Below are 14,583 nucleotides of genomic sequence, written 5' to 3'. Positions count from 1 at the left end.
GAGGCAGAGTACACGGCCAAGTCAAACTAGCAATCATGTCCTCAAAGGTATTACCTGAAACAAAATTTAGCCACAAGCAAGGCTGAGTATACTAATACTCCGCAAGGCTTACCCGACTAGGATATGTCTAACCCTCTAACTAGACATGCAAGGCTTTTGGCTTGAGGGGTTTGTTTTTGCCGCAAGCAATAAAGAGTAAGTCCTTATTTCCCGATTTTAGCTTTCAAGTTCTAGTTTGATTAACCATTCTATATTAGCATCTATCCAATAGCATACATGGTGGACAAACAATTATTTTTCATCATTCAACCATATTTCTCATCATCATTGTTCCACTTCTTACTCTATGTGGCAAAAGGGTTAAGCAGTCTCAATATCCGTGAGAGACGGACGATTCGAATCGAATTTGTTAACCTGGCCAGGCAGACCTAAACACACGCATGGGAAATGCAGTCCCCACGCGACTTTTCCCCTTTTTCCCCGGGCATGAAACAGGCCCACCGTCCTAGGGTGCCCTGCACCCGTGCGTGACCATAGACCAGACAGTGGGGAGTATATTCCACGGCCGGTTCCATCAGGTACTTAAGCTTACCGATTACCATATTCTCGGCATGTGGTTAGTACGTTCAAACGCTTAACCACCACTACCACACACCGCGGCCTTATCCATTTTGACTAAACAGACGGGGTATCACAAGTACAACAACCCCGCCCGTAAACCTTATATTGCAGTGTGTAGTAAGCATTCAACTCCTATGAGCTCGCGAGTGACAGGAAATCACCCGACTTCTACCGAACCATTAGCATAGCCAACTAGCGACCTACACATGCTAGTGTTCAAGCATAGGTACCTAGGATCATGCAACTAAGGTTCCAAACAATTCCTGTAACTTAAATGCACAATAAACAGAAATACAAATAGTTGCATAAAATAAAATAGGTAGGACATGCTCCGGGGCTTGCCTTCCTGAGCGTAACTAGCTGTGGGCTCTTCCGAAACTGGGTTCGGGTCTTCGGTAGCTTCAGTCAGATTTACTTGAGCTTCACGCAGCTCACTCTCGGACTCCGGCACCAACTCGTACGTACCGTCAGGGAGAGTAGTCGAATCTATATGAAATGCATAAGCGTGAGTTATCTCAGTGATACGATTTAATCAAATCTTCATTAAAGAGTTGTAACCCAACACCAACTTAAGATGGTTTGCAAAAGATTATGTTACATCATTTTGGACAACCCTTTATAGAGTAATAATCATTGTACTGACTTCACAAGTAACTCGGATGGGTTTTCTCTTTTATCCCTACGCAGCAAAAGAAGATTTGTCTTATTTATTACTAGGTTAAGCATGTCCTTATCATAAATAATGTTAAACATAGATTCTGGGGTTGAAATTTTTATGCAAGATACATCTCTGAGTAACTTGCCTACTGTGAAATTTTTAGCCCATTTCATGCAGCCTATTAATCATGAAAAATAAAATAAACAGCTACTGCTAGAAACAAAGATGAATTTTTCAGGTCAAATTATACAAGTACTGGTAATGAAATTTTAACTGAGTGTTTTATACATAAATACGAGCCTTCCATAAATTTTTCACAATTAAAAAAGCATTGTACAGGGCATGAAAAATAGTACAATGTATTGCTGCATGGATCAAACTTCAATTCCATAGACTGTTATAGCAAGTTCCAGAGCCTCATATTTTACCAGAATGGTTATAAACTCAATTTCATCCCCTAGAAAAATTATCAGATTTTTCTATGCAAATAAACTATTTTTCTTGATTTAGTGTAAATATCTATACTATTAATTAGTTGGACAGGTTCCACCCATCTAAAATTTCTCAAAATTTTTGTACAGCAACAAAACATCAAGTTAAACGTACTGTAAAAGTTTGAGCTCACTAGACCAAGTTAAACAGTATGTACAAACAAACTATTTTGAACAAGGCATAAAGCAAGATTTAAATAAACTGATATCTAGGCATGTCAAAAGTCTATGAAACTTTTACACAAGGTTATACATCTAACATGTACCCTACTGACCAAAAATGGCTAACAAATCATGCTTTCAACTTGAGATCTAATATAAAGTACATTTCCTTTGCATTTTAAATGAAATAAAAACTATTGAGCAAATGAAAAAGTGCATGTAACAAAAGTTGTAGATATCTTTTCTAGGATTCCATAACAGTTGAGTTTGCATTTTTCCGATTTTTCTACGATTTTTAAACGAATTTACAAGTTCACTGGAAAATCTAGAAAATACAAAAACACAGATTGCAAAGGGGCCCCTGGATCTTTCACTTAACCCCCTGGAAATCTAAAACAAATTGCGCTGGGGTCCCTGGCCGGAGGTAGGAGACAGGGGATGCGGCGGCGGCGCGTTTCCCGGCGAGGAGGGGCTCGCCGGCGGCGGGGAGGGGGTCCTAGGGCAAGAGCTCGCCGAGATCTACCTAGGGGTGGGTGATGTGGTCGACGGGAACGGCCGGAGCAGGGTCGGCGGCGGCGTCCAGGGAGCGGCGGCGGCGACTGCAGCGAGCGGCGGCGCTCCGGTGCGGGAGGAGGGGCAAGAGCAGGCCGGGGAGCTTCACGGCGCCATGAGGAAGCTAGCTCGGGGGTTGATTGGAGTCGGGGAAGGGCGAAGCAGGGAGGTCCGTGGCGGGCGGGTGGCCGGCGATGTCCACGACGGCGACGGCGGTGTTCCGCGGCGCTGGGAGGCTCTGGGTGAAAATGGGCGGGCCTGGGAGTTGCCTGGGGGTGAATCGAAGCTAGCTGGGTACTCGATAGGGGTGGAGGAGGGCTGAGCTAGGCTCTCCGCGAGAGCCGTGGCTCGGCGGGCGGAAAATGGGGGCGCGGCGGCGCTGCGCGGTGGCGCGGCGGCGCTGCGCGGTGGCGCGGCGGCGCTGGCCGCTCTGGGCGAAGGGGTGGGGCGGATGCGAGGGGAATGGGGTGCGGGCGTGCGTGCACACGTGCGGCGCGAGCTAAATGGGGGAGTGAGGGTGTGAGGAGGGGGCGGGACGCTCGGCGGAGGAAGCAGGGCGTCGGCGGCGAGGGTAGCCGTGGCGCTCCGCGTGCGCGTTTATGGCGCGCTGGCGTGGCTGAGCGGCGAGGCAGCAGCGGGGCAGCGACGCAGTGAAGGCGAGGCGATGATGGCGGGGTGGCGTGCGGGCAGCAGGTGCACGGCCGGCCCGTTTGGGCGCTACGGCGGCGAGGCGGCGCGTCGCCGTGCGCTTGTCGCGGCGTGCGCGTCAACGGGCTGGGCGCGGCGAGGACAGCGTGCGCGCTCAAGTGGAGGGGCGTCAGCGGCACGGCGAGGTAGCGCGGCGGCAGCGAGGCAGCAAGGCCGCGGCAGCAGCGCAGCGAGGCAGCGAGCGCACGCGCGCTCAAGTGCCTGCGCGCGCGCACAGAGCAGAGAGGAGAGAGTCAGCGGGGAAGAGAGAGAGGGGAGAGAGAAAGAGAGTGGAGAGAGGGAGAAAAAGTCAGCGGTTTGACTTGGTTCAAACTTAAGATTTTCAATGGAAACTCGAAAAATTTTGAACACGAAAGTTGTTCAAAATTAAATTTCCTACAACTTTCCTTTTAGGCAAAAATGCATTTGAGCGTTGGTTTGAAAGTTTAAAATTTGAAATCCAGTTTAATGATCCCGCTTGTGTTTCGGGGTTTTTCTCAAATTTTCATGTTAGAACTTGAAAAACTTTGGACACGAGAGTTGTTTATCTTGTCAAGCTCTACAACTTTCATGTTGGGCAAAAGTTCGTTTAATCAAAGATGCGAGAGTTGACTTTTTGGTGTATTTAAACGGAACCCGGCTTTTAAGTAATTAACCGACTAGGGTTAACTGTGTCATTGCATGTTAATTGCTTGTTTAATAGTGCCAAACACCTGAGGTGTTACACATATACACCATTGATGACTCCAACTAGCTCATGAACTCCACCATGGCACAACCACGCAGGGAGGCCATGGCGGCTAGGGGTGGCCTAAGCCATCTCCTAGACAACTTCAAAGACTTGTGGCGGCCGTCGTCTCCCTCCGGTCTTAGCCCTAGGTTTTCATCGAGTTCTGGGTGGATGGATGCCCCGAGTTGAATAAGGTGCGAGCTATTTATAAGCCGAGGAAGCCACCAGTCGAAGGGGAGCCCGAACCGCCTCGGAAACGGGCTAGGTCGGCCGGCCCCATGGGCCTAGGCCGGGCGGCCTACCCTCTTTCGGGCCCGCCTCGGTCTCATCTTTCGCGTGTAGACTCCCCGCATCTTTTAGAGTTTATGTCCTTCACGATTGCACCCCTTTGAACGTCGTTATCTTGGAGATATCTTCGAGGAAAGAATGGGATAGGGAATCCTTCCTTAAATCTTCATTTGTTTTGCTTAATCCTGAAGTATCTTGATCTCATCTTCGTGGGCTTGGTCCTTTGGGCTCTCTTGGAGGATGGATGTGCATGGATGGGCTTCAAATCAACATGGTCTTTGGTCCTTTCTTTGGGCTTTGGCCTTCGTCTTTCTCCGTGTTGGCGCTCGATCACGGGCCTCGTCATTTCATGCTCTAAAATAGGCCAAAAACTTGCAAAAACGAAGTTTCTCCAAAATATATGTGCAAACGTGAAAATGACCAATAATTAGGCCGGGGTTAGGACGGTTAGTGATTTTGATATTAAATTCATGCCATTATCAAGGATAAACAAGGGATAAAATGGGTACTTAAGGAGCGCCAACAAGCTTCTTGATAGACCGGCGGAGAATCCGTGCCTGTTGCCGTCTCGTCATCACCCGAAAGGTTGACCTCGGCGTCCGATGTGTCCTCCTCCTCATCCGTGTACTCGGGGGTGGCGGGCCGCGGCTTCCCCTCCGCGTGTGCGATTTTGCATGCCTTGTCGTGCTTTTCTTTTCTCCTCCTCTTCCTGTCGGCAGCCGCCTCCGCTGCTTCTTTTCGCTTCTTCACCACCTCTGCGTGCAGGCGGTTGACCTCGCGTTCCTCCGGGATCGGAGGCCTCGAGGGCTGGCACCTGCGGCTCACCCCCTGCCAAATGCAATCAAATCAGAGTCAGGAAGCGGGGAAAGGAATAGCACAAGTCAACAATGGATCGAAGTCGAGACTCACCACTGAAAGGTACCCGACTCGGGGCGCATCTTGATCTCCCAGACATTGTTTGCGTCATCGGGGAACTCCGCCACCGCATTCCTCGCCCTCCGGGCAGCGATGCCTCGGGGGAGCAGCACCATCGACATCCTCGAGCACGAGCCCGGGACCCCGGGGGTGAGGCCGAAGATCGGCAGACTCCTCTCCGTGAGAGGAATCACCCTCTGCCGGTGGAAGTTCGCGATGACGGCAGCCGCCGTCAACCCCTTCCTCACCAGGTGCACCAGCGCCTCGGTGAGCACTTCGAGCCTGGCTTGATGCGCCGGGGGCAATACCCCCCAGTCCCACTTCGCTGGTCTCTCCCGAAGCACCTTATTAGTGAACGCCGGGAGCCTGTTGCCGAAGTTGCGCATGTAGAACCACCCTCGAGTCCACCCGGCGTTGTTCATGGTCATCTTGTTGGGGGATGTACAGGTTCTTCCAGCTCAGGCATAGATGGAGCATCAGGCCGCCGGCGCGCGCGAACCTCTTCGGCTGGCCCCGCACGTTCTCGACGAAGAGCTCACCGTGGAACAAGTGGATCCACAGATCCCAATGGGCTTCGATCCCCAGGTATCCCTCGCAAACAGCGACGAAGACCACTGCCTGCGAGATGGAGTTGCGGCCGAAGTTGTGCAGCTCCGCCCCGTAATGCTCGCACAACGCCCGCATAAATCTACTGACGGGGACGCCGAATCCCCGCTCGTGGAGACGCACGAGGCTCACGACGTAGCCCTCGGGGGGATTCGGCTCGGTCTCCTCCAGCCGCGGGGGAATCCACGCCGGCCGCTCCGAGCTGATGTTCATCGGTAGCAGCCGGTCGGGGACCAGTTTCTCCAGAACCGCTTCTGTGGTAGTGGATTTCCCCCACGGCAACGGCTCCCGGACATCCGACATTGCTTCGAATTACAGGGGGATGTGTGAAGGCAAGCTCTGCAGTGCCTAAGGTGCGCTCTCGCTCTCTCCTTCTTCCTCCTCTCGCTCTCGGCTGTGGGCTCAGGATGCAGGGGAGGTGGAGAAGGCAAGGGAGATGAAGGCAAATGGCCAGGTGAGCCCAAACGACCCCCCCTTTTTTCTTGATTTTATTTCACCACGACGTGCGGATACGCCGCCATGGCCCGAATCCGCCGCATTCAATGCGGTAGATTTTGCCGTCGCCGATGGCTGGGCCCTATGACCGCGGAGTCTCCCATGCACGCACTCGGCAATAACTATGGCACGATAACCGATGGGCACGGCGCGACGGTTACGCTATTCCATCTGTCAGCCGCCGCCCACGCCGCTTCGTCTACCCGAGGTAGCCGCCTAAAAAGGCGCGCCCGCACTGCACCGAACGAATCGGGCCACGTCGCACACGACCAGCGGAAGACCCGCGCGCACGACCAGCGACTCCGCGCCACTCGCGGATCGTGACGGAATATTCCTTTCAGGGGCTCGTTACCCACGAGGGAACCTTATTCCGAGGCCTTACTGATTAGGGGTTCGAAGCCTGGCCCGTTGAGGGTTCGACAGGTGCCCCAGATCGCCAGAGTCAGGGACTGCATGGATGTGCCATACAAGATACCCTCGAACGCGGAGTTCGAGACATCCTACGCAGTGTTCAAGGCCAGTCGAGGGTGCCTGGCAGGGGGATCCCATCGAGGGAGAGCATCGAACCCTCGGACCCTATCGAATGAGTCCGAGCCCCGCCTAGTGAACCTTTTCGAGCGCATTATGGGACGTGTCCACGGACCACGAGCCGACCCTTATCGAACGGGGCACGGATGTCCACTTGAACTACCCGATAACAGCTCACCGAAGCAGCCATAGCTCGCGGCCTGGGCATGGGTAGCATGGTGCACTTCACCCCTCCTCCCTGCGGAAGGGCGACGAGGGCCGTAACCAAAGTCGAGGGTTCCCCGAACGCCTTTACATAGGCCGGGGCTCGGGGGCTCCTCGCACACCGCAGCTCAGGCCGCACCCTCGAATGGATCGACGACCGTCGATTATAAAGTTCCGTGTGTTTAACCAAAACTCCCACTCTTGACGCACACCTGCCAGATGGTTAAGCTGGACACTGGGTCGCTGCGCCAGCACGAAAAATGACGAGGCCGGCTGAAAGGAGTACCGATGCCGGCTGAAAAAGACGCTGGGCGGCCACCTCAGTGAAGCAACCAAGCGAGGCAACATTTATAGCCCTTGGACGAGTGCAAACACTCCTCCAAGGCCTCGGGGGCTACACCCGTGGGTGCGCTGACGCGCCCCCACGGAGGAAACTTCACACATTCGAGGACCAAAATCTCCAGCAGGGGTGGCACCCACCCATACACTTTCGGTCATCCTGTCCGCGAAGGAGAAGGAGACTTCATTGATCTTTGCGAACGAAGATTACAAAGGGTTACCGGCTTAAAGCCGTCAAAAAGTACAAACGCATTGCCACTTGCGTGGCAATTTTCCCTGTCTTGGGGAGGAGTGAGTGACGATGAAAAGCACCGAGCCATTGGCCGGCGCGACGGCCAGGCTGCTAGGGATTGCGAGGAACAGCCCCCAGACCACACGGGTCTAGAGGGATGCCCTCCTCGCAAGCTTTCTTCTAGCATCTCCTCCACCGAAGACCCTGCGGGGGGTCAAGCTGGCGGATAGCACCCTCCACACCATCTCCCCGAGAGCAACATCGTCGCCAGTAGGGACGATGCGAAGAACGGCCACCAAACCTGGCACCAACGCCATGGTCAGGCGTCTCAATCCCCCTTCAGGCTAAGGGACATCGCAGAAGCAGGACCCCACGGGCCCAATGCTCTTATGCTGATCCCACTGAAGCTAAGGGATGGTGCGCACGCCCTCTCCGGCATTCCCCCGTCGCTCGCAAGCATTCTTCTAACATCAAAACCTAAAAAAGTCAGGCCACCCCGTCTGGGGGCCGGTCGTGAAAGGCAAAGGAAAACATTATGAGACTTAGGCAAAGCTAGAAGTAAGAGTAGGGAAGTTGGAGAGGAAAGAAAATCCCACGACCCCTATTTATAGCTGTGTCGGGCGCCAAGCTTTAAGCCTGTCGAAGGGCGAAGGCTTGGCCCGCCCGTGACGGCGCCGCTCCCCGCGAGCGAGAGATACCCTCGGTTACCATGCTGAGACATGACGGGACAAATCAATGCTGAGCCCTTGGACGCTGAGCAGCGCAGCCTCGACGCTGGCCGACTGCCCTCGAACGGCACGCCGCAAGGCGACCAGGGGAAGCGGGGCCGAAACCCTGAACGTGGGACAGCGTGGCAAAAGCACCTGCTGCAGAGCAGCAGGCGCCATCGTGGCCCTGGCTCGCTCAGCATGCTGACGTGTCTTGTCCCTGAACAAAACAAAAAGGGGTGCGCGCCTCGGAATACTCTCTCCGCAGGCGCACAACCCCGACAGACGAGTTGTCACATCCGCCGGGCCAGCACCCGGGTGCGCCTGGCAGGAGCGCAGCACTGTTCGATCATGTCAAGGGGTAAAATCGCCGAAATAACCTTTGGCCGAATCCCTTGACTCGACCAAAGCCTCGGGGGCTACTGTCGGGGACCACGATTAGGGACACCCTAATCAGGGTCCTAAAATCACTCTAAAAACGCAAACACATATTAGGCAACTGAGCCCACGAAGGCCTACGGCCTCCTTCCAATCTGGAAGAAAGGAAAGGACTCAAAGAGGCCCAGCATGCGGCCCATCCGCACCCCCCTTGGACTCGCGGAGTGATATCCGTCTCGCTCGAGGGCTCCCATTGAGACCCTCGACCGCGCCCGCGTCTCCGCCTCACTCGAGGGTAGCGAACCTACCCTCGAGGAGGCAAATAATCTCCGCCTCGCTTGAGGGTAGCGAACCTACCCTCGAGCAGGGCGAATCATCTCCGTCTCGCTCGAGGCCACCCCTCAACGTAAAGGACAAACGGCCCTTCCGCTCACCTGCCCGTCATATGGGGGCATTAAATGCCGACCACTCCTCCACAGCGCCCAGGACAGACGGCGTCAGGCCGTCATTCCCCACAGTAGCTGTGACCGGAGTCCCATCTGTCAACTCCGGTCACTGCTCCGTCATCCCGGACGCTGTGGCAACACTGTGGGAACCTGCGACGCGGTACGAGACGTGCTCGGCATAGTTCCTGTTACTATTATGCCAACTCCTGCTGTCCGGACTCCACCTCACCGCACCTACGGCTCCGGACCCGTCCCCTACTTGGGAAGGGGTCCGGCGTTGCCACGTGTCCCCCAAGAAGGGATGCTCAGCATTAGCAGCCGGAGGCCCGGACCTCCCCCCTCGAGGGATCCGGGACCTCCACGTGACTCCCGAACCCCCTTAATGCACGCGCTAGCACTCCGCCCGGGGGGGTGTCCGGGACCGCCACGTGCCCCACTACTGCTGGCGCACATATGTATGCCAAACCCTGGCCTGCATGGCCCACGGAACGCCGCCACGCCACATCTGGAAGACAGTACACCCTACAGCGATGACCACGCCGCCTGCTGGGGCTAGCCGGACGCCAGCGCGATCTCCGCAAGACCAAGGGCAATACCCAGGACGACTGCCACGTCCGACGCCATGCCCCACTGTGTACTTCCCACAGTGCTCGACCACTGCACCCCCGCGATTCGGGGGAAAGACGACGACTTCCACGATCCCCTACGCATGTACACCGTCCCTCCTTGTGTCTATAAAAGGAGGAGGCGGGCTTCCTTTAAGGGGGTCGCGCGATCAGACCATTTTCGATAGAACGCAACACTCAGCACCACTGAGCACCCGATATTGGCACTCGCCTCCATCAACTTCTCATCTAGCAGAGACTTGGGAGCTTCCATCCCTCTCTCGCCTCGCCTGTACCCCCTACTACAAGCACTTCCGGTGCAAGATAATACAGTGCCCTCGCACACCCCCTTGCTGGACGTACGGCCCCGCGGCCGGAACCAGGATAAACCCGTGTGTTACTGTGTTGCCTCTTGCATCAACATCTGGGACGAGGAATCACGCAGCATTACTAGTTGGGTCCGGACCGCCGGGTCAGGACACCGACAAAATGGACATAGAATCCAAAATTTTCCTAAATTTTTAGGTACCAAAATGATTGCTAAAAATTTGATAACATTATATTTGTGTATCCTTTTAAACCTTGTTGATGTGATATCGTTGTATATATATTGTATATAGCATGTGCCAAACAAAGATACCAATCATTTGGGTACCATAAAAATTTGAATTTTTTTTATTATGCCTCCTTTTAAAATTTCAATAATTTGTACTGTTATTCATGGTCTGTTTTAGTGTTTTGTGAAATTTCATGATTTTGAGAGCTCTCTAGGTGATACTTTGTTACTTCTAAAATTGCACGTATGAAAAATAAAAAGATTTGTCAAAAACACTATCACCTCAGTCTCAAACCACTCAGGGAGGAAAGTTGTGCGGTTTTGATAAGTTGGGGGAGGCCATATGTCCGGTATTATAGTTGGAGGAGGAAAATCAGACTTTCGTGAAAGTTGGAGGAGGCAAAAACAGACTTTTTCCTATAAAAAAGAGTATATCTTCCTGAGGCCTCAGCCCGGCCCACTATCCTCTGGCACGGACACGGCCCATGCGCATACCTCACGTTGGGGAGGCGATGGGCCATCTGAAGATTCTAGGCCCACACCTTCCGTGCCCTGAGCGGCTCGCTATTTCTGACTAACGTTCTGCGGGCCGTGCCGTGCTCGGAGCCTGTGCATTTTGTTGGGCTTCCTCACACAAAGGCCGTGTACTTGAAAATTTCTCGAAACATTCGACGACGGCCCAAGTTGTAGATCACACCTCCGGCCGTTGCCATGGAGACGATCTCGGTCAGCCGGCACGGCAGTCTAGGCAGGCGTCGCCCCACCTCCGGCGGTCCGGCCTGCCACGCCCCACGCAGCTCCGCTCTCAGCCGAGCCGCTGCAACCGCCGAGAGCACCTCGCTGCCCCTTCTCCGCTCGCCGCCGACCGTTGCGTGGCTCCGTCCTCTTTTCAAAAACAAGACGAATCCCTCTTTCTCATCGAGAACCTACAAACACAGTCACTGACGACCCGACCCAGGTAGTAACTCCGGTCCCATCGGTCATCGATGACTCCTCGACGGCAGCGAGTCCCGCCAGGAAAGACCTGCGGCTTCTGCTACCTTTCCCTCTTCCCCTAGCTTGGCACAGATTCCCAGTGCTGCCAAAAGCAAACAACACCTTCCTCTGATCCTCTCCCCTACTCCCCTCCCGCCATTACACACTGGACACCGACGCATCCTTTGCTACATATCGCTGACATGCTGGCCCCGCGTCGCCTCGCCCCAGACCGGCCGGCCTACAAACCAAGCTGGCAAGCTTCTCTGCTCTCGCCCACAGAGTAGGAGTAGTCGCGCTCCACAGTCCAAGCTCGCACCCGCGAGTCCGACCCCGAGGTTAGCCTCTCTCGGGAATGGCGGAGCTGCGTGGCTTCGTGATGGCGGTGGCGGCTGCGGTGTTGGTGGCGGTGGTGTCATTGGCGCCGGGCGCCGCGGAGGCGAAGACGACGATCGAGCCGTGCTCCGGGTCCGACTCCTGCCAGGCGCTGCTGGGCTACACGCTCTACGCCGACATGAAGGTGTCCGAGGTGGCCGCGCTCTTCGCCGCCGACCCGGCGGCGCTGCTGGCCGCCAACGCGCTAGACTTCGGGGACCCCGGCGCCGCGCACCGCATCCTGCCCATGGGACTCTTCGTGCGCGTGCCCACCCGCTGCTCCTGCGCCGACGGCGTTCGCAAGTCCGTCTCCGTCCGCTACGCCGCGCGCCCCGAAGACACGCTCGCCACCGTCGCCGATGTCGTCTTCGCGGGGCTCGCCTCCGCCGACCAGATCCGCAACGAGAACGGGCTCGCCTCCACCGACCCGGACGCGCCGCTCGACGCCGGCCAGAAGCTCGTCATCCCCCTGCCCTGCGTCTGCTTCAACTCCTCCGACAACAACCTGCCCGCCATGTACCTCTCATACGTCGTGCAGGTCGGGGACACCGTGCCAGCCATCGCCGCAAGCTACGAGACCACCGTCACGGACGTCATGAATGTCAATGCCATGGGCAGTCCCGTGGCCGCACCGGGCGACATTCTCGCGATCCCGTTGCCAGGTAGTACATAGTACGTAATCCCTGACTAATTAATGTCTGATCAAATAGGCAACTTGATCGTCTTTTCTTAGCCTGTTTATTTGAACTGCTGTGGTCTACTAAATGGCAGCAGTATATACTTGACGTTGGAAGGCCATGTAGTGTGAATTTACTAGAAACGCCCACATACACAATGTGCGTCTGGTCATTGGGACACAACACAACAGATTTGGAATTAGGTAGTCTAAGCCTTTCAGGTCGATGCAAGTCTGGGAACAAAATTGGATGATGAAGATGTTCGTTGCATTGGATAGTTTTGAGTCAATCTTTGCGAACAAGGCTAGATTGTTCGGCCAGCGTTTTATGTTCTGAAGAACTAATTAACGACCCTAATGTGAGTTCGCAAAAGTATCTTGAATTGCTAATTTTTTTATAACGTGAGTTCGGTCAGTCTTTAACGGATTCATATGGCCCAGAATCCATCAATTATATTGATTATTTTGCTGCAGAGCAAAACCTGTTTCCAGAGTCTTACATCTACCAAATTTACAGCATTTCACATCTCAGTAAGAATCAACAGGAGCAGAATAATATGATCGAAATGTATCTGTAATTTGATTGTCTGGTGAATGGAAAGGTTTTCTTAACATATCAATTGTCAATTTCCAAAATGGATGCATGGTATCCTACTGTCATAATTTTAGCAATGTTAATTTCGAAATATATGCAATATATTATTCTGAATGTTGATATGTCCAGTTGTTCCTTGCCATTCCCTCCTTGAGTTTCACAGATATGTCATATGTGCCCATTAAAAAAGTATAAGCACCGCATTGTGGTGAATGATCTGTAATTCATTACATGTTTATGTTTAGTGGACACCCCCTTGTGTTCAACTGGTTCAGCGTAGCAGGCTTTTTCTGTTCTTTCTTAACATCAGTCTTTTCCAACATTTTTTCTGACGGTGGTTGTTTGTTCTGCATCAGCATGTGCATCTGCATTTCCAAAATCTGCTTCAGACCATGGATTGATTGTAGCAAATGGAACCTATGCTCTTACTGCTGGCAACTGTGTGCAATGTAGCTGTGGACCAGGCAGTCTCAAGTAAATTTTAGCTAGTATCATTTCATTATTTTCTGTTGTTCTTTGATTTACTGCTGAATTGAACTTTGGACCATTATCCCTGTTTTCTGTTGTCAGTTTATATTGCACACCAGCTTCATTATCTGCATCGTGTCCAAGCATGCAGTGTCCTAACAGCAATGTCATGCTTGGCAATGTGAGCACCCATCCAACCGGTGCAGGATGCAATGTTTCTTCTTGCAACTATGGAGGTTTTGTTAATGAAACTATTACTACATCGTAAGCAACATGTTGCCCATTGTTTTCCATTATGTTCCCACTTACTAGTATCAAGTTTACAACTTATTTTTTCTTGTCAGGCTAAGCGCAGGTCTCCAACCCAGATGTCCAGGTAATTATTGTTACTGTCTCTGCGGAATTGGGTGCCAAGGCAGTGATACCTATACACATTATATCTGTCAAAGGCTCACAACCATTTGTGTCCAGATATTTACAATATCTGTCTTGCTCCATCTGTTCATTTGAAAATATATCCTTGAAGTAACAGACACATGGTTTATGATTGAATGCATGAACTAGTCAGATTGTTCAATACCTGTGGCATGGTCTTTAAAACTTGGAACATTGGTAAATTTGCAGAATGGCAAACCGCAAACATATGTTCAGTTCATGGTTACCATTTGTTTCATTTTGTTCTGCTTATGATGATGTGCTATCCCATTTCATTCATTTGGTCAGCATGCCAGCTTTACTTTGATACACTTCCTGTTTCTGAATGTTTCTTCATGCAGGACCACATCAAATTCCTGCGCTGACTGATCCGCCTACCACTGTGAACCATGATTCGACGTATCTTCCTCCGCTATCAGCTCCAGGACCTGCAGAAGCTGGTGGAATCATGCCCGAACCAGGCTCAGCAAGCTCGCCAGTGCAAGGAGGGTCTTTCACACTCCCTAAAGTCTCTACGGCAAACGGCCCTGCTGGAAGCGTTTCAGAAGCTCCTTTGATGGATAAACCACGTCGTATTCTATCTTTTTTCGTTTCTTGCCTAGTTTTCTACTTGCAGCTGTGAATCACCATGTGAAGAGTTCTTTGTTGCACCTCCCGTAGTGTAGTAAACTGGAAGCCTCGTTTAGGCTGGCAAGTGAGAGGTATGATGACGGCAATGCTTTTGAAGCGCCAATGGTTATCATTACCCCGAGTCCTGACTTTATTTCGCAAGCAATTGTGTCTAAGCAGCATCTCTGAAGATGTATCTTTGTAGCTTTTGCACAAAGATCAAAGATGGTACCCTATTGTGATGCGCAAA

The 14,583-nt window shown here is 52.8% G+C and overlaps 1 protein-coding gene across 1 annotated transcript; it reads left to right on the top strand.

Moving 5' to 3' along the window:
* Positions 1-11,284: 11,284 nt before the first annotated feature.
* Positions 11,285-14,583, top strand: LOC120657308 (lysM domain-containing GPI-anchored protein LYP6-like). The gene is made up of 5 exons (XM_039935603.1): positions 11,285-12,212; positions 13,178-13,295; positions 13,392-13,553; positions 13,634-13,665; positions 14,066-14,583. Exons 1-5 carry the CDS (start codon positions 11,531-11,533, stop codon positions 14,344-14,346), a joined length of 1,275 nt encoding a protein of 424 aa, XP_039791537.1. The 5' UTR covers positions 11,285-11,530; the 3' UTR covers positions 14,347-14,583.

Source organism: Panicum virgatum, chromosome 1N (assembly GCF_016808335.1).
Source record: "Panicum virgatum strain AP13 chromosome 1N, P.virgatum_v5, whole genome shotgun sequence".
Taxonomy (NCBI): Eukaryota; Viridiplantae; Streptophyta; class Magnoliopsida; order Poales; family Poaceae; genus Panicum; species Panicum virgatum.
Note: the sequence above shows the minus strand (reverse complement) of the source record. Positions and strands in the feature narration are given on the sequence as shown.

What these genes read in the sequence shown, in the direction of transcription:
- LOC120657308 (XM_039935603.1), top strand. Translation starts at nt 11,531, where the DNA reads ATGGCGGAGCTGCGTGGCTTCGTGATGGCGGTGGCGGCTGCGGTGTTG. An exon ending in TCTCGCGATCCCGTTGCCAG is followed by an intron (nt 12,213 to 13,177) that starts GTAGTACATAGT and finishes GTTCTGCATCAG; the next exon opens with CATGTGCATCTGCATTTCCA. An exon ending in TGTGGACCAGGCAGTCTCAA is followed by an intron (nt 13,296 to 13,391) that starts GTAAATTTTAGC and finishes TTCTGTTGTCAG; the next exon opens with TTTATATTGCACACCAGCTT.